This window comes from Conger conger, chromosome 10 (assembly GCF_963514075.1).
Source record: "Conger conger chromosome 10, fConCon1.1, whole genome shotgun sequence".
NCBI lineage: Eukaryota > Metazoa > Chordata > Actinopteri > Anguilliformes > Congridae > Conger > Conger conger.
The window spans coordinates 37711408-37731471 of NC_083769.1; the positions used below are offsets into that span (position 1 = coordinate 37711408).

Consider the following 20064-nt stretch of genomic DNA (forward strand, 5'->3'; position numbering starts at 1 on the left):
TACACCAAAGAGTTACTGTTCTTCTTTGGTCTTTTCACAGCCGATCAAGTATATGGAGACCAAGATATGCATGAAGTGGTCCGAAAACACTGTATGGACTACCTGGTGAGTCATCTCTCTGCATCTGTTAATCAAAGCGAAAGCCTGTTATGAAACCTGGAGCCCTGTGCCCAGAGAAAGAATGCCTCTCCCCATCTCGGGTTGAAAACAACATGACCGTGTGCTTCATTTGCAGATGAAGAATGCAGATTACTTCTCAAATTATGTGACAGAAGACTTCACCACATATATCAACAGGAAGAGGAAAAGCAACTGTCACGGGAACCACATCGAGATGCAGGCAATGGCGGAGATGTACAATCGGCCTGTGGAAGTTTACCAGTACGGTACAGGTGTGTGGCTCTGTGGTACATTACTGCCAGACTGGTGACTTTTACCAACTGTTAAAGGACACCCCTTCGCTTCAGGCCGATCAATAAAATGCCCCCAAAATAGTCTAAATCAAAAAGAAATGCACCGTTCTTAATGGAGAAGACAGTGGCTGAGACATTTCGGTTGCCTAACTGAAGTTCCTCATTATTAGACCAATAGGGTTTTGCATTTCTGTGCACCCTGCAGCACCATGTGTAGTGAAGGACCTTCATCCTTCATCCTTTCAAGAGTAGCTTTCTGGAATGTGTTTTCATAATTCCAAGTTCTTGAACTCCATTTCAGTTACCAGTAGTGATTGCTACATCAGCATTAGAGCGTTCAGTTAAGTACATTCTAATCACATAATTGTGATCCCACGCCTTAAAATGGGCTTTTCTTTCAGCCCTGAGAAAAACTTTCTGTAGTAGTTTAAGTCACTCAAAAGCATGCTGAAGCTAATGTTTAAATGAATTCATTTACTAACTTTTTATTCCACTGTACAAGGTCACAATCATGTTATATATTCCTGTGTATCAACTAAAATCCGGCCTCAAATAAGGCATAAGTGCAATGCTGTACATATAAAACAATAACTTGTCTATTCTTCAAGGTAACTGAAAAGTACTATTTATTTATAAACGTGCAATTACCCCCTTCCCCCCTGTCCCAGAACCAATCAACACGTTCCATGGCATCCACCAGAACAACGACGAGCCAATCAGAGTCAGCTACCATCGTAACATTCACTACAACTCTGTGGTGAACCCCAACAAAGCCACCATCGGAGTTGGCCTGGGTCTACCAGCCTTCAAACCAGGGGTGGGTGCCATGGCCGAAGCGTCCTCCCAAATGCACATTACAGCACCATGCACAAACAAAAACACTGTCATTCACGTTCATGCCTTAATATCTTAATAATACAGTAGAGTCTCCCCATGGAGTAGAATGAGGCCCATGAAAACACAGCAGTCCTCTCTGGGAGCCTACGGTGAATGGGCCAGCCCATTTGTCATTATGTTGTTGTTAGTAACTTGGTGTGAAAGAAACTAATCCAGCCCCATTAACCCCTGTCTGTGTGAGTGAAATATACCAGTGGCATGTAATTGTGGCCTGACTCTGTACACCAGCGCATGTCATTGTGAGCCAGCTGGACGTTGGAGGCCCACACACAAGCAAGCACAAACACACACACGCACACAGCTAGCAGCCCAGTGTAAGTTCAGCGGGAGGGAGCGGACCCTGCATTGTTATTAGTGGTGTGTGTTTGAAACGCTTGTCACCAGAGGAGCTGTTTAAGTAATTGACGTTGCGAGGCTAGTAATCACCGTTCAGGCATCGTTTATGCATTCATCCTATAAACAAGCCCATATTAAAACGGCACTCAAACTGCTAATATGCAGCTGTGCACACAGCACAATAGCCCAAACACAGAGTCAGGGTGCTGGGCTTTCTGCAGTATGGCAGCTTTGATTATGACGTTTAAGGGCACATTTCAAATTGCGTGGTTGAGATGTTTTGTCTCTCGCGTAGAGCTCGTGTGTTCTCTGCGACTGGCCCTGAGACTGTTGAATTGGTGCCTTTGGAGGGAGCTGGTCCTGTGCAGTCTGTGGTCTCGGTGACTTTTATTAGCAGAGAGGCCAAAGTTGAAGGCGATGCTTCTTTAGTAATCAGAGGCCTGGAAGGCTGAAAGTGCGGCCCCTGGACTGCCCCACTTCCAGGCCAGGTGGACATCAAAGGGCCAGGGGGCGGCGCTTCAGGGAGGAGACACATTCCACACCTCCCTGCGTCCCGGGGGAACCCATTAGCAGCACGCTGCGCTGTTTGTGCTGGAGGTGCCTAATCGCAACACCGTGATGGGCCACACGCAGCCCAGCAGATGCTGAAAGCGCCCTCCGTAATTACACTGCACATCGCTGCGTGCTCTGCTCTTTCGTCAAGCTATTTAAGGATCTGTCCTCGTTTGGTTAAATTGGTCAAATTTGAATGTTTTTTTTTATGTTTGTAGGACCATTTTATGCACTCGCGGGTGTCAATGGTTTTTGAAATTACATTACATTACATTACAGTCTTTTACAATAAAGTGCAAATCAGAACCAGGGACAAGTGTGTTAAAGAACCTAGAGGAAAGTACAGACCCAAGTCCTAGAGTGACCACCTAGAAAAAAAACTTCAACCCTTGAAGAATGAGTAAGTAAATAAATAATATTTAAAGGACTTCCAGCGTATTTTTAGATGCTCTACAGCCTCACATTAATTGCCGATGTAAGTGAAAACAATTCATTCAAGAAGTACAAGTCCGCTTCAGAATGAAATGACGGTCTTCACAAATCGGCCAGAGTATCACCTGTCCCCCATTCTGCCACCATCCCCGAAAGTGTGAGTTTGTGTGCTGTAGCCGTCTATCCTTGTATCTGCGTGGCCATGTATCCCTGCAGCTGTGTAGACATGTATACGTGTAGCAGTGTAGCATAGGTTTAGTCATGTAGCATAGGGGTAGTCATGTAGCGTACGTGTAGTCATGTAGCATAGGGGTAGTCGTGTAGCGTACGTGTAGTCGTGTAGCGTACGTGTAGTCGTGTAGCGTACGTGTAGTCATGTAGCGTACGTGTAGTCGTGTAGCGTACGTGTAGTCGTGTAGCATAGGGGTAGTCGTGTAGCGTACGTGTAGTCGTGCAGCGTACGTGTAGTCGTGCAGCGTACGTGTAGTCGTGTAGCGTACGTGTAGTCGTGTAGCGTACGTGTAGTCGTGTAGCGTACGTGTAGTCGTGTTGCAGGCCCCTGGGGCAGTACACTTCAGGTGACAGCCTATTGTGCTGCAGCACCTTCTTGGCCCTCATCTTGGAAAAACAAACTGCCAGCCCCATAATTATCACCGCTCTGACATGTCAGAGTGGGCCAGCGCAGAATCACGTACTGCTTCAGTATCACCGCTCTAACATGTCAGAGTGGGCCAGTGCAGAATCGTGTACTGCTGGGGTTCTTCAGGACAATGTCCGTCTGTCCCTCCCATCACAAACATTGTTTTTTCTGGGTCCTACCCGAAGTATAACTGTTCAAATCCATCTGCGGGCTTAATATGGAACTGTTGTTCCTTGTGGCGCTTTCCCGCTGCCAATCTGTTATTCTGATATCTGTTGTCATTATTTTGCAGCCAAAACTGCAGCTTCACCAAAGCTGTGTTATACCGAGTACAGAAACAGCCACGGTGAAGGAAAGGCTTCATTGAGCATTAGACCACATCTTTATCATATAGCCTCAGCTTTAGTGCTGGAGTGTGTGAAATGCGTAAAGGGCGGGGACAGTTAGGCCTAAAGTGACCACTTCTTATTGCCTGCGTGCCCAGAAACAGTGCGGGCTGTTTTATATGAAAACATTTCCACCGCATTCACAGATTGTCCCTTGCCTGCCGATAAGGTGAACAATTCAACACAACTGAGCTGTTGCGCTCAAACAGGCGTGAAGTCCGCGATAAAAAAAAAAAAGATCCCAATGTGGCCATTCTGGAACTTTCTGTGCCCGATTGGCGGGCCTGATCTTATCTGCGGAGTCGAGGAGGCGTGATTAGCGGGGACAGCAGTGCTGTGTGTGTGTGTGTGTGTGTCGTAGTCAGCTCTTTGCCAGGTGAGAGAGGCGGGAGGCTGAGCCGAACACGCTGTGCGGTCAGGCTGTTCATGAGATCAGGACACGCGCTGTTCCCTGTGGTAGAGACACAGGGCACACGCTGCACCTGCTCAGCAGGACCTCAAAACCACCGTGGAGACACGCAACACGCCACACGCCCCCTGTACTATCACTGCCGTAGTGTTCAGTTTCCAAACCTGGCCGGGCGTCTCCGCACATTCTTACTACGGCATGTTTTTTTCCTTTATGCTGATGTTTCCTGTGGTGGAGTGGTGTGTGGGGTTTTCCTTCTTATTACGATTGAATCCCCCTATAACTCCAGCACCTACCGAGCCTGCGAATGTCTGGGATGTGTGCTTGGTTTTTTTTACCTTCCTATTGGACCATGATGCCCAAGTGCCTGTATTATCATGTACTCAGAGATGCCTCACATTATGTGAGTGCTCGGAGTCTGTCCATGCATTCCTGAAGTGTGATAGCTCCGCTTTTTATGATAACATCACAGCTGTTCTGGCATGAGCTGCTGTACAGGATGCACAGAATCTGCCATTTCACATTTCATCTTCTTCCTGGACCACATGAAACAAACGGGACAAAAGGCGGTGTTCACTCACATTCTCAAATCTGCTTTGTTCACCTCGTCCAAATCATTTTGTAGTGTTAACTGGTAGGCACGTCTGTTTTGGCCTGATAAATCCCCCAAGTACAAACTCCACCTTGGAAAAATTGTGCTGCTGCTAATACCTGTTACTCTGTGGACACAGTGGACCTGGGACAGTGCAGCGATTGGTGTGCCTGTTATTTTCACTGTTCTGCTGGAACTGCAACTTCTGGCCATTTCGACACACCGCTGACCTCGTTTGACCGTAACATGTTCCTTTGTTCCACTTGCGATACATCAATAGCATCCTCCAAAACTAAATTTAGATTTCACTGTGATGCATCTGCATCTATGCCTCTACAGAAAACTGCATGGACTGGACATACACTTCATATTGTCCTACATCTGTTTCCGGTGCTTTTCTCTGCGTGTTCTCAGGAACGTGTAATGCGATGATCTTTAAACGTGAACATTGGTGTGAATGTGCTGCCCATGGACTAAGAGCAAGAGGGAGGTTTCATTTATCTAGATGAATTGTATTTATAATATGGCCATAACCCGTAACCCTACATTCATACGGCATTCATCAGTGCGTACATTTGGTTGAAAGTAGAGGTCACAGTTGCAGGGTACTCCATTTTGATTTTGACCCCCCTACCCCCCCCCCCTGCCTCTGGCTCCAGCAGTATGCAGACCAGTCACTAATGAAGAACGCCATCAAAACCTCGGAGGAGTCCTGGATCGAGCAGCAGATGCTGGAGGACAAGAAGAGAGCCACCGACTGGGAGGCGACCAACGAGGCCATCGAGGAGCAGGTGGCCCGCGAGTCCTACCTGCAGTGGCTCCAGGACCAGGAGAAGCAGGCGCGACAGGTGAGTGCACAGGTTCAGCTTCCGGAAACCTTCTAGGTACCCACCTGCCCGGCCTAGTTCTCCGTAACACTGTTCAGAGTCCACCCGACACTCACGTTCACCAGCTGCTGGCTAAGTTGGGCCTCTTAGGGTTTTTTTTCTCTAAATCAGACCTGGGTAAAATATATCATTGTTTTGGATTGAAATACTTTTCTGTACTCGATTGATCTTGTCTGGTGCAACTGAGACAACCAAGAGGACCAGAAGGCAAGATTTGCACATTTTGACAGCATTTTATAGGTTCCAATACACCAGACAAGCTCAGTAAAGCATAGAAAAGTATTTGAATACAAAACAATTACATATTTCACCAAGGATTGCTGTAAATGTATGTATTGTGTCTGATTTGCAAAATGAAATCGGACATCTTAATGTATTGAAACAAAGCACTTTTTCAGAAAATGCTGAAATGAATTTAGCCAGAGAATATCACAGCTTCAGTTACTCTGACTGAAGCTGTTCTATTTTCGTATCACTTTTGTTTTGCATTTGAAAAAGAAAATGACACCCCCTTGACAGACCTGATGTACATTGTCACCTTCCCCACATGTGACAACACATACTGCTGCTTTGTGAAGTCTGCGGCATTCCTATAACTCGGCAGTTTTCGTGAACACAGGGTTTGGTCAGGTGACCGATTTTTGGCATTCTATTTTCTCTCTTTCAAGTTGGGAATGGAAGAAACAATGTCTGAATGACTTAATTATTTGTTATGAATTTCGTGCATTATGAATATTATGGAAATGTCGCAGTAGAAATATTTCGTTTTTTTTTTTTTTTTTGCCTTTTCTTGAAGAAACAACGTGTTAATTCTAAATTAAACAACATTTGGATTCATAAAATGATTTTGAAAATAGACATTCGTGATGATTAATTTATTATCTTCGCTTTGGAACCTATTATGTTATGAATTCAATCTATTTTGTAATTTCAACAATATATGAGATTACAGTTGGCATCTGCCAAGACATTTACATTCTGTATCAAGGGAGCTTGTCTGGATTTAAGAATACAAGTTCTATATGCATTTTTCTAGATTTGATATTTGTGCTTTTAACGAAAACCTTATGTGACCCTACTCTGTACATTGTCACCTTCCCCACCCGCGTGTGACAGTGTTACTCTGTTCTGGCATTCCTGTAACTCTGCAGTTTACGCGAAAACAGGTTGATCAGGTGACCGCCTTACATTCTATTCAACTGCAATATTGAATGATGTTTAAAGTAGGATATGACTAATGAATTAAAAGTTTGTCAAAATGAAGAAAAGGGTGTTTGCGGTCGGAATGTTAGAAAAAATGTCAGAAGAACCGCCGGACATTATAATGATAGCTGGAGAAATGCGGGTTAAAAGGTCCATTTTTATCATTTTATGATTTATGAACAGTCAGGCTTATATTCGTATGTTGGGAAACATTAGAATGCCATTAGAATCTGGCAATATAAATACAATCAGTGTAGGTGTTATGGCTATAAATAAAATGGGAAAGGACTTTAGAATCCATATTGGAAAGAAATAAATGTATATATTTGAGACCTTGAGAACTCACAACAAACTATGTACATTTGATTATTTGCTATCAATATTTGTTATATAGCCATATAGGTTATTTAGTGCATTAGAATACATGTTTTGCATGCATTTTCCTGGCTTCGTAAAGCACAAATTTGATATTTCTATGTACAAATGTATGGGGTTGCATGCAGGCAGCAGTTTGCCTGGAGCAGTGAATGTGTTCTCTCCAGGGATGTTGGAAGCAGTTGGTTTCCTTTACTTATTCCAGGCATGCAGAAAGATGTGAGAATAAAACGCAATCTAAGAGCAAAGGGAAGATGAGCTCTGCAAGGTGACTGGTATATTGCACAGAATGGCGTCTTGTCATGTACTTTGCTGTGCAAATGTAGGGCAAATAAAAGAAACCAGACTTCAGAGAGTGAGATCATGACTGCCTGGTGCCTCAGAGCATTTCCTGCCAAGTCTATGTAGGTGCTCAAGTGTGAATGCTAGAGTCTGTGTTTACAGTAGGCATGGTGTTGAGTTTCCTTAAACTAAAGCTCTTTTTCTAAATGAATCGAAAACAAACCACAAGTAACAGGTGCTGACCATCAGGTAGGTTGGAAATGAACAGAAATAGAGGTTGAACACATTATGTCCAAAAAGTATATGATATTTGGAAAGATAGGTATTGCAGTATCTGACAGCTGTAGAGTTGGAGTTGACAGCGAAGGCACAGTGAAAATTGCATTTTCTTTCGGTAATAAACATTTGTCTTTGGAATTAACATGTGTGCTACTTCTCCTTGCAAATGTGATCACAGATGAGTGTTTGGAAGTGGCAGGTGGATTATCTTATTTTCACTCATACTTTGTCAGTCCCCCACATCTCAAGTACAATGTCTTTAGCATAACTAATACTTTGTTGCACAAAACTTTTGACGTGTCGCTAAAGAAAAATATTTTTTTCAGTTGAAAATACGATCATCTAGAATGCCTCTAGAATTTTATGTCGTGGACACAGTCATGCTTTGTCGCGCTGTGTCATTGGACAGATTATAAACACAAAGAATTGGTCAGAGGGTGTCTCGGTGGCGCAGCCTGTAGAGCACTGACCGCATGCTCATTGCGAGCCGCGACGTCGGCGGTTCGAATCCGACAGTCTGACATTTGTTGCATGTTTTTCCCTCTCTCTCGCTCCCATTCTTCCTGTCTCTCTATACTATACTGTCCAATAAAGCTGAAAAAGGCCTAAAAAATATCTATAAAAGAATTGGTCAGGAGTTTGCCGTCTTGTTACAATAGAGACAACAGAAAGCTGAATGTCATGAGACACCTTAATTATTGCGGACCGACCACTGGAATGGCGATGGAATATGACTTGGGCTGAATGCTTCCCCTGTTTTTCAGCCCCGGAAGGCCAGTGCGACCTGCAGCTCAGCCACTGCGGCTGCATCCAGTGGTTTGGAGGAATGGAGTGCCCGTTCCCCCCGACAACGCAGCTCCGCCCCCTCGCCGGAACACCCGGACCCTCCTCACTCGGACACGGCCACCAAGCCCCCCTCCCCCGCCGGGGCAGCCCTCATGATGCCCAAACCCCCATCACCCTGCGCTCCAGGTCTGTCCGCTTTCAGGAGAGAACAAGTGCTTTAAAACACGGTCTTTCAATTACCAGCCGTGATTGCAACAAAAGCAAGAGTATGTTCACTTAAGAACATTGTGTTCAGTTAAGAACATTCTAATCACATAATGGGATCTGCATCTCTGAAGGGTTAATGGAATGTCTTGTGCTTATCGCATGGAGATGTTGTGCATAACACGTGCAGCTGGCGTTTGTGCCGGCTGCAGTGTGCCCAATGCCAATGCTCTGGTCTTGTTGTGTCTTCCAGGTCCCAGTAGCCAGTCCTGTGTGGGCCCAGACAGAGCCTCTTCCTCCTCCCTTGTGTCTCTGTACCCTGCGCTGGAGTACCGTGCCATTATGCAGGAAATGTCACCCACTGCCTTCGGTAAGGCCGTCTGTCAACCAGGACTGTACAACGGCAAACAGGTTTCAGACAGACTGATAACGGCCATGTTAAATGCCTGGCCTCATCTGAGGTCTTAATGTTTGTACAGGGAAATTGTGCGGAGCTGGCTTGTAAGAATATAGTCTTGTGAGTCTATGTGAATCTGCTAGAGCCAATGAAATGTTCTTTGAAGGTCAAGCGATGAAGGAGTCATTTGTCAATTGTTCAACTGGCAGTGGATGTGGTGTGGGCATTGGCTAGGGCAGTGTGACAGAACTCATCATTTTTACAGACGTATTTCAATTAACATTGGATTGAAATCTGTGAAGAAAGACCACTGTTAGCAAAAAAAAATAAAAAAAAATAAAAAAATTGAGTCCCTGGAGTGAAAATGAAAATGGATGCTTGTTGGCTCTGTGCTATACAGCTGCTTGTTTCACCCTTCTATTGCAAAAAGTTGCTCTGAGTTCTGCCAAGTGCAGAAGTATAGGCATAGGCCATGCAAATAATTCCAATATTTGACCTTTATGAGTCAAGGAAAAAAGTGTCTTGAAGGGCTGTTTACATAGGGGTGCAGATCTTCACAAATGGATTGAAACATCATTGCATTTCAAATGGTGTTTTATTTGCAAGTCATCGTGGTTTCCTTTCTTTCCTTTAGGCTTAACAGACTGGGAAGATGATGAGATTTTGGCTTCCGTCTTGGCGGTTTCACAACAAGAGTACCTCGATAGCATGAAGAAGAACGCAATGCACAGAGAGCCTTCCCCAGACAGTAGTTGATATTGGGGATGGGGTGTTGGTTTAAAAAAAAAAAAATCAACTGGGAAGTGACAGAACAGGAAAAAAAAAAACACATTTTTTCTCAGTCATCATAATATCTTCCAATCTTCTCTTTTACTCCTCCCATCTCTCCATTCTCAGACTCTCTTCACTCATCTATACAGTACCATCGTAATCAGACCCCATCCCCCCTTCCTTTATAATACCCTTGACACCATTGGACTTATTTAGGTGCATGTTTAAATAAACACAACGAACATCATCATAGAAAAAAAAAAAAAAAAGAAAGAATAAAAATTGTAATAATGTCATACTTATCTTCTTAATGATTAATTAATATAATTTTGTTTTATTTTATTTTCTCTTTTTTGGGATGAAAAAATACTTGTTTTTCTTGGAATAAAAAAGAAAACTTTCTGAAGAAAAAAAAAAGAAGCATATTTTCATTTATTTCTCTTTTTTCCTGTTTCATATTTTTCAATGAATAGAAAACCAATCATGTAAATAATTACCAAAACTGTCTTCTTAATTGTGTGAAGCTCTATATAGCACTATATAAAGCTATGTGTAAAGTGGTGGTTGTATTGGTTTTTCAACATAAAAGGGCCATAATTCAGTTATGGTATAATTTTCAATGATTTGAAACGCAGTGGGCCTACATATTGCTTAGGATTTGGACTGTGGAGCCGGTTGAATCTTTTACGCGTCTGACACCACAACAAAACATAACATCACTTAACTTTCCAGTTGGGAACGATTAGATCTTGACTGGGTGTTGACCTGTGCAATGTTAAGTGTTTTGTGGGCATGTTTGGTTGGTATTTTTGACAATCCTTCTGCATTCAACTGGACCGTGATTAGAGGTAGTGTTGTGCTTACAGTCTGGTGACGGGAGTCCATATCAGCTTTCCAGAATGAGTGCTGCATAGCACAGCAATACGGAGCCATATCCACATTACAAAAAAAAGCTCTTCCAAGCGATTGGTACAGGGTTGTGTTGCCCTATTACACTTATTTTCAAACCCCTAAGTAATGTGCAAAAACGAGAAAATGCTGGTATTTTCAAGTTGTAGCAACCAAATGTATTTAAATTAATTATTCGGAACAAATTAAAATTGCATCGTTTTCATTTATCCACTTTGAAATGTCAAACTACGTAGTATTTGCAACCCCATAATGTCCATACATGTAGTATTTGCAACCCCATAATGTCCAACCATATATGTCCATATATATATAGATTTGGTGCAAGTTGCCGACTAATGTCAATTACTTGACATTAAGGCCAAGATAATGGTATAATTCCAGAATACCCATTATTCTCATCGACTGTCAATTTTATTTTGGGATGCGAGCAACGATTAACGCTCGTTTAAAATAGTTTTATCAACGCAGAACGCGGGAAACGGTGGTTATTTGAGAAGCTGGTTTAAAGGAGAAGCTTCGAAACCACAGGCAGAAACCCGCCACGATCGCATTCGTTTACTGGAACGTTGACTGAGCGGTTCAATTCTGAGAAAAGACATCTATTGTAGGTATTAATACTAAATATTTAAATCATGCCCCGTTTTGATTGGATGCATGTTCAAATTGCACAAAGCAGGTCAGTGGTGATTGGACGGATTTGTGAGTGGGGCGTGTTCACACATGTAAACTTAAAAACACCAACAAACTTTTAACGAAACTGAGTTGTCTCCTGTCTGATGAGAAGACTCGTCTACTAGCACAGTTAATTCGCAGTGGGATTTTATTTAGCTTTTTCTTCAACTGATTTTATGTCTGCTCAGTATGGACTACTATTCATTTTGAACTGAAGCTTTCGTTGTGATATCACTACTATTTTACGTGGATAACATTGGTCTTGTTTTGAGCTTCCGATTTGAAAATGTTGGACAAACGTATGGATGACCTGTACTTGCACGAAGTTAACGACGTTAGAGGAAAACCCGGTAAGAGGCAGCCGTTTACGTTAACCATCTGTCTAGCGACCTACTGCTAACATTCTCTGTAGCCCAAATGTATGTTATGTGTGACCTCGTATCGCTAACGATACGATGTTAATTGGGCAGCTGCGCAGCAGCAGTGTTGGTGGTTGTTAGCTAGCAACCATTTCAGTGAGTGTACGTAGCTACGATAGCTGTGGTAACGTTAAATTAATTATGCGTAAACCCGGCAAAATGCCTTTACTATTTCTAAAAAAATGCATTCTCTTCGTAGCCAAGGAGTCATTTGAGAAACTGTATCATGTTGGTGCGCTCCTGGGAAGCGGTGGATTTGGGTCAGTTTTCGCTGGACAACGCATCGCGGACGGCTTGCAGGTAACTTGCTAACTAATAGAATAACGTTAGCGAGCTTGTCTTACTTTCATGTGTTTTTTTTTTTTTTCGTTCCTAGCTAGCGATCGTGAAAATCAATCACATAAGTCTAAGGAAACGAGCTAAAGATGATGTTCACACTAATTCATAACGTTGCGTTTATTTATTCTGATAGGTGGCCATCAAGAAAATTTCCAGTGACAGGATACTGCAATGGGCGCGACTGGTAAGTTCAGTGTGAAATAACTCTTTGCAGCTAACTTACTGTAATACTCTTTACATAATTGTGACTGTTGCAAACGCATAATACGACGAGTCTCTCTAGCTAACACATTTTATGAAAATGCGTTTTAATATGAATTGTTTATTATTGTATACAGTAGTACTGTAACGTACTATAGCCATCTACCTTCCAAACACTCAAATTACTTCTCGGTAGTAAACGGTGATTACTTTTATTTGCAGCTAGAGGGTAACCTACAATAATATTACTAATAATAAATAAAAGTAACGTTGTAGTGAGTTGTATCTTCCATTCTGACCCCGTAACGTAGGCTAGCCACTTATTCTGTGTTTATAAACCGTCCATGGATTTGTGGCTGCGTGACAGAATGTTGATGACGCTAGTTAAAAATGGGAGAGGTGGAAATTCCGCATCGGGCCTCCCCCTCTCAGAAATAGCACTGACTATTATAATAATCCACATAGTAACACCCCCTGCTGGAAACTAAAAACAATACCACGCGCTTGCAGTTTGTTCTAACCTTGGTGACGTGGTGGTGACGTGGTACGGGGTTTTCAAAACAAACGATGTGGAAATTTGCTCGGCGGTATTTTCCCTGTTCCTTTCATGTCGACCAGACAGATACCAGTTCTGTTTTCAAGTATTCCCTAATCTACATAAGAATTTAGTTTTTTTTATTTTCATACAACTACTGAACCACTACAGAATACTGTTGACAAAACAGTTTGGAAAAAAGTCAACCTAGCTCAAAAGACACTGAAGCTTGATGTTATCAGATTGAGCAGGCTAGATTGCAAGAGCGTCTTAAATGTCACAGACTTAACGAATCAACTGATGGTGTTTACGCAACTTGTCTGTCACAGCCTGGTGAGCCCGGCCTGGTTCCCATGGAGATCGCTCTGCTGCTGCAGCTGGGCGGGGGAGCGAGTGCCGGTGCTGTGCATCGCGGGGTGATCCGGATGCTGGACTGGTTCGAGATCCCCGGCCAGGGCTTCCTGATGGTGTTTGAGAGGCCGCAGCCCTGTCAGGACCTCTTTGACTTCATCACGGAACGCGGTGCTCTGGACGAGCCTCTCGCTCAGAGGTACGGTATGCCATCAGTGAGAGGGTGTTACCTATAGGCCTGTAAATAGTGAGCGTGTAATGTGTGCCTACTAAAAAAAAAACAAATTTAGGAGCACATCTACTAATTGGGATTTATTAGGGTGCTCCTAAGTATTTCAGCTTAGGAGCTCACGTGCTTCTTGAGAATAAAATGTTAGAGCCCTGTTCGTGAGCGTAAGGTTGTGTGTTGGTGGTGTGTTGCTCGTTGTGTGAAACTCACAGTGCTGTGTTTGCAGGTTCATGAGGCAGATCGTGGAGGCTCTTCAGTTCTGCCAGGCCAGGGGGGTCGTCCACAGGGACATGAAGGATGAGAACGTTTTGGTCGACACCCGCACTGGAGACATTAAGATCATCGATTTCGGCTCTGGTGCCCTGCTCAAAGACTCGGCCTACACAGACTTTGAGGGTGAGTGAGATTTCACACCCCTGACTGTGGGAAGCCACATGGGTCTGCTCACACCAGTCCGTCTGTAATTAAAGCAACACTGGTGTAGTTTTCCTTGTGCTTTTTGCATGGCAGTGTTTAATGTCGTTATACACATTGCCTCTGCAGGGACCCGAGTGTACAGTCCCCCTGAGTGGATAACCCAGCAGCGCTACCACGCCCGGCCCCTGACCGTCTGGTCCCTGGGAGTCCTGCTGTTTGACATGGTGTGTGGGGACATCCCCTTCGAAAGGGACCAGGAGATTGTGGAAGCCAATCCTAGTTTCACCAAGCGCATCTCCATTGGTGAGTGAAGGGACATTTATCAGTTACTTATTTATGGTCTATGAGAACACATAGACACAGAGCTGCAGAGCATAGCATAGCATTGCAGTGACCTTGTTGAACATAGGGCCTGAGGCCTGAGGAGCCTGACCGGTAAACCGTGTTCTTCATTCCCTTGCAGAATGCCAGTCTCTGATACGCTGGTGTCTGGAGCTCAGACCAGAAGACCGGCCGTCTCTGGAGCAGATCCTGCTCCACCCCTGGATGGAGACCACAGCAGACTGCAGTGACCTTCCAGAAGGCCACAGCATGCCTAGCCAGTCCAGCCTGTAAACTCTGGGCTTTTAGGAATGGGTTTGGGGAAACTTCACATGCCTCATTTGTTATTGCCACCTTCAGTTTTGTTATTGACTGGTTCTCCCCATATTTATACATTAATTTAAATTGGTTTAGTTACTGAAGCTTCAGCAGTAGTTAAGTTATTATTGAAGGGTATCTTTCTGATTTTTGTTTGAACAGGGGGTGATGTTGGAAATGAAAAACTTAAACGGCAGTTATGGAAAATCTGAAAATGAATAGAAATAATTGCACTCTGAACAGAAAATCTGATGGAATTAAGGTAAAGGTCTGAAGGGTTTAAACCATTGTGAATTACACAAAACTCCCTTGGCCATGTGCACCTTTGTGGATTTAAATCTGTATTTTCTATTTATTTGCTGAGCATTTATTTATTTTCAAAGGTGGTCTATTTATTTAAGCCTTGTTAACATAATTGGCATGTTGAAGTTTCCTGTATTCTTGATGAAAACCCTGGTATGTGGATTTGTTGAATTCATGTACGTTGCCCCGTGGAGACCTGGTTTTACAGGTTATTAGAAGCAGTGCCATTTGGTACCTCAGTTTTATGAGGGAACAGTGACTCATATGTTTCCCTTTTACCCCATAATGGGAGGAAGTCCACTCACAACAGTAATACTGCAGAATGCCTCCATCGCTAAAGACCAAGAGAGTCCCAGTTGTTGCCAAATTGACACTTTGGGACATTAAAGCCATTCGCTTTGGAGAAGAGGAAGGGGAAAGGACCCTTGCAAACAATGCGGTCATACAGGTCACCTTGTGTATATATGTGTGGGTGTGTGTGTGCATGCACGTTTTACTTTAAATGTTTTGGCACATGTTCCAGCTACTCTGTCTCAGGTGGTATGATTGTCAAGGTTGTTTGGAGCTGTATACTGGAATCTAGTCACCAGACCAGAAATGAAGAATAATACAGACGTAACTGTACAATGTATCAAAAATGTTAAGTCAACTACTTTGTGTTTACACTGAGCAATTTATTCAATCTCTGTCTCAGGTTAAGTCTGAATGTTTACCTCGAGAGCCAAAAACAGTCTCAGGTTAAGTGCGAATGTTTACCTCGAGAGCCAAAAACAACCTTGTCTGCCTCAGTATTTCGCCCAGTTGTAGCAGACCAAGAACACAGTCTGCATTGAGAACTGGCTCGCCTACTTTTATTTATTTGTTTCCTTTTGGCGAAAGCTGGACCTTTTGGACCAAATGAACCCTGTATTTCACTGAATTCTGTTTTAAGTTTTTCCTACTTCTCATCTGTTTAAATCTTATGTGGGAAAGAAAGCAGCATTGAACATTTGGCTTCTTTTTATGCTTTAATGTCTACATTAGGTACTTAAACAGGTAGCATTTGGATGTTCAGTTTATAATACCAATTCATGACTTTAAGAAATGCTTAAAATTGGAATTTGTACTACCCTGCCATTTAATCGTTTTGGGAGGAACCGAAGTTTTCATTATTCAGAGTGTATTTCCTCGATTGTTGTTCAATAAGAAAACAAATGTACATGTTTAATTATTGACCATTTGTCAAGGAGTTGATACTAATAGCAGTACTTCTACTATTTTTGGTAATCCTAGTTAATTTGCTGGGGTTGGAACAGTTTTATTTGTTGTAAATACATATGTATTGTTTTGATGTAATGTCACAATTGTCACATTTTGTTATATTTAAATGTACAGGCAAATTGAATACATTTTATTTATTGAGATTGTTTTAAAGAACGGAACTACTTGACAATAAAATATTTGAAAATATTTTTTTCTTCAATTAATTTGTATTCCTACTTCGAACACACCAAAAGGAAAATTATTGTTTGTGTCTGGTTTACATCTACATGCTACAGAATGTGTTAATCTAGCTATACAATAATAAAAGTGGACCTACACATAATGGTGGCCTATGTCTGGAAACATTGGAGACAAATATAAATTTGTAGTTTTCCACTGAATGTGTTAGAGAATATACACATAGGCTTATATATGGCATTGATAAATGGAAATTTTCTAGAGTCTGGATTAGCCAATGAAGTCTGTCTGTTATACCACATTTCACGTGACTAATTGAAAGTAAAAAAAAACAACAAAGGACGCTGCCGCTACATTGGGGAAAATTCCGTTAATTTCAACATCCCCACGCTTTAGCTGACAGCCGCAGCTAAAGAGCGCCCTCGCGTGGCCTGTATAGGAATAGCCAGTCATTAAAAGTACACGGGACAATTTTTAGACAGCTGGCAAATCTGGTCTTAGTATCTGTGACAGTGACATACACATTTATGAGCATTAAAATAATGTAAGTTTATTAAAATATAATAAAATATGTTTCTATGATAAAATATGATGTAGTGCTATTTCTACACTACTGTAGAGCTGCAGATGTGACATGGCATTATCCACTACTGATTGGTTGTATAGCATCATGTTCCCTATAGATATCAAATAAAATCAATCAATGTTTGTGCCATTGTTTGTGACATTGCCAGTGTTTGCTTTCAACTTTAAGTTCAATTTTCATCTTCATTTATTTACAACAAGCAGGTTTTGGCAGGGCTTCAATGTGTTTGTTTGACTCACCATTTGTTGCTTCAGGCGTGGTCAGCACCGGGTTATGGATGGTAGATGAGTTGATACACAAAACTAAACTAATCTTTTAAACTGCCTTCTAAATGATGTCAAATATAATAAAATATAATGCTTGATTTATGCTCCGGTAGCCTTTGTATAACACTTGAAAAACCTTATCTTGCCGAGAGGCCTGCTTCCATGCTTTCATTCAGTATTCACATGTGTCACACTGACTGGTGGCAGCCATCTTACTTTTAACCCTTGACCCAAGGGGTGCACACCTCTAAGTGCAGTAGCCATACCTGACCAGTGGGTGGCATAACATGAGAAAACTAGCATATACTATGGGCTAGGCTTCAACAACTGAAAGACAACATATCAAATGACACTAATCAAGCTCTTTTCCTTTCCACAGCCAAAGGTAAGTAACACACAAAACATAAAGGTTTCCTTCTAGGAATAATGGCTCCAACACACCGGCCCCGTATTGGTACTGGCGTAAGGCAACAATACTTAAAACTAAAAGTCAACATGGAGCCTACAAGCAATACCTTTTCCATTAAACGTAATAACTCAAAAAACTGCTGAAAACCAACAGCAGAACTCACAAAACCAAATGCATACTAAGCAATAACCAACAACTCAAACGTCTTACTTAAGAGTGTGGTGCATGGTAAGTTTAGTGTGTATGTAATGCATGACTATGTGTAAGCAGACTACAATATGCGAGCAGTGTAAGTGTGCAGGCCATCTGGTCTGTTAGTCCGAGGCCTCTACCAGTAAGCATAGCTTGCTTATTGGTCGCTCCATTTCACTCATCTTGGTTTGCAGACGAACGCTGCGGACTAGACCCTTAGAGTCTGGGTTGGTCTCTATGACTCTGGCCATCAGCCATGATCCACGTGGTGCTGTGGGTTCTTCGACAAGCACGATATCTCCCTTGACAAAGTTTCTTCTCTGACGGCTCCACTTTGATCGCTCTTGGAGCAGAGGTAGGTACTCTTTGATCCATCTCTTCCAAAAAATATCAGCAATGTATTGTACTTGTCTCCAACGCCGTTTGACGTATGAGTCGTCCTTGTTAAACAGCCCTGGTGGCAAGCTGGGCTGGTTCTTCATGAGGAGGAGATGGTTAGGGGTTAAAGCCTCCAAGTCATTAGGGTCACCAGAGACGGCGGTCAAGGGGCGTCCATTGAGGATGGATTCTGCTTCACACATGATGGTATGTAATCCTTCATCATCCAGAGTTTGTTGTGTAGTCACAGACAAGAGGGTCTTCTTCACAAGTCGAATTAACCGCTCCCACACACCTCCATGGTGAGGGGCAGCAGGGGGGTTAAAGGTCCACTTAATGCCATCTTGGAGAAGAGCCTTTTCCATCTTCTGTGTGTTCCAAGCCTTCATGGCTTCTCTCAATTCCCTCTCTGAGGCGACAAAATTGGTACCATTGTCTGATCTCATTTCCTTTATCTGTCCTCTTCTTGCTACAAAACGTCTAAGGGCGTTGATACAAGAATCTGTATCTAATGAATGGGCAACCTCCAGATGAATTGCTCTGCTGACAAGGCAAGTAAAGATGACACCATAGCGCTTGACTTCAATACGCCCTCTTTTCACTGTGATTGGACCAAAATAATCGACTCCTACGTGGGTAAAGGGCGGAATATCTGGTGTGATGCGGTCCTTCGGCAGGTCTGCCATCTTTTGCTGTCCGACGTTCGCTTGAAGACGCCTGCAGGTGGTGCATGCAGAAATCGTTCTCCTTGCCAGGGAGTTGGCTGCTGGTATCCAGAATCTTTGCCTGAGGCATGACAGCATGTGATTGCGTCCTCCATGACCCGTTTTGTGATGGATGTGTCTCATCAGAAGCTGGGAAATGTGGTGTTGCTTTGGAAGGATGGCTGGATGAACCGCTTCCAGTGGCATTGCGAGCCTGCTCAGTCTGCCTCCAACCCGCATGATTCCTTTGTCCATCTGAGGATCCAAGGCGTATACGGGACTGTTTCTCTTGACATTCAAGTCTCCCTTTTTCAGGGCAGCCATTTCCTCTGGAAATCCTCGAGCCTGACAGAGGCTTATGATGGCAGTTTCGGCATCCTTCAGGTCATCTGTGGTCAGAGTTCCAACCTTCAAGGTGTCTTTAAACTTCACCATTTGGCTTTCAACCAATCTTGGAGAGCTCACAGACCTCTTGACTTCATTCCTCTTGTTCTTTATCTGAACGAGGAGAGCTTTCAGTTTGAGAAACCAAGCTACTGCCCTCTGGAGGTCATTCCAGTTGGAGTAGTAGTGCAGGAGGGTATTTGTAGCATCAGAGTCCTTGCTTAGCACTGCGTTTACAGTGACTTTTGTTTTTCTCACTTCAGGGTCATCTGTTGCAAGTGGAGTGGAGTCAACTTGTGGTTTAGGCCAATTCCTCTCTGGTGTCGTTAAAAAGGCTGGGCCAATGAACCAACTGCAGCCAAGGAAGTCAGCAGCAGCTAACCCTCGCGAAGCATGGTCTGCAGGGTTGAGCTTGGTTCCAACATGTCTCCACTGCATGACCTGTGACGCTTCTCTGATTCTACTCACTCGGTTTGCCACAAAGGTTTTGTATCTTTGGCTGTCACTTTGGATGTATCTCAGAACAGACATGCTGTCTGTCCAAAAAACAGAACCTTTGAGTGGTATCTGAAGCTCTGTGGTCAGAATCCTTTCCATCTTCACTGCCAGTGCTGAGGCAGTTAGTTCCATCCTAGGGATGGTCATCTGTTTTACTGGGGCCACACGGGCCTTCCCCATAATGAAGGCAGTGTGGACCTCGTTTCTGTCGTTAGTTAGTCGTAAGTAACTTGCTGTTCCATACCCCTTTTCCGACGCGTCGCAAAAGTGGTGCAGTTGGGCTAAGGCGATTGCTCCAAAGTTTTTAGGCTTTATGCACCGGTCTATGCTCAGTTCTGCAATCTGCTTG

At 43.2% G+C, this 20064-nt stretch overlaps 2 protein-coding genes across 4 annotated transcripts in view; both read left to right on the forward strand.

Annotated features, from left to right (window-relative positions):
- Positions 1-10261, forward strand: part of otud5a (OTU deubiquitinase 5a) — a 34416-nt gene extending 24155 nt beyond the window's left edge. For 2 of the 3 annotated variants that reach the window (XM_061258379.1, XM_061258381.1), the window contains exons 3-9: positions 41-105; positions 236-392; positions 1082-1230; positions 5317-5505; positions 8448-8655; positions 8927-9043; positions 9705-10261. In XM_061258379.1, coding sequence (XP_061114363.1) covers positions 41-105; positions 236-392; positions 1082-1230; positions 5317-5505; positions 8448-8655; positions 8927-9043; positions 9705-9826 — 1007 coding nt within the window. In that variant the 3' untranslated portion in view covers positions 9827-10261. The remainder of the gene's footprint in view (positions 1-40; positions 106-235; positions 393-1081; positions 1231-5316; positions 5506-8447; positions 8656-8926; positions 9044-9704) is intronic. The other variant, XM_061258380.1, reaches the window with a different exon arrangement.
- Positions 10262-11517: 1256 nt separating this feature from the next.
- Positions 11518-16307, forward strand: pim2 (Pim-2 proto-oncogene, serine/threonine kinase). The gene is made up of 7 exons (XM_061257291.1): positions 11518-11775; positions 12044-12144; positions 12317-12367; positions 13249-13469; positions 13726-13895; positions 14043-14219; positions 14380-16307. The coding sequence occupies exons 1-7, from the start codon at positions 11712-11714 to the stop codon at positions 14529-14531; spliced, it is 936 nt and encodes a 311-aa protein (XP_061113275.1). The 5' UTR covers positions 11518-11711; the 3' UTR covers positions 14532-16307.
- The last annotated feature ends 3757 nt before the right edge of the window (positions 16308-20064 follow it).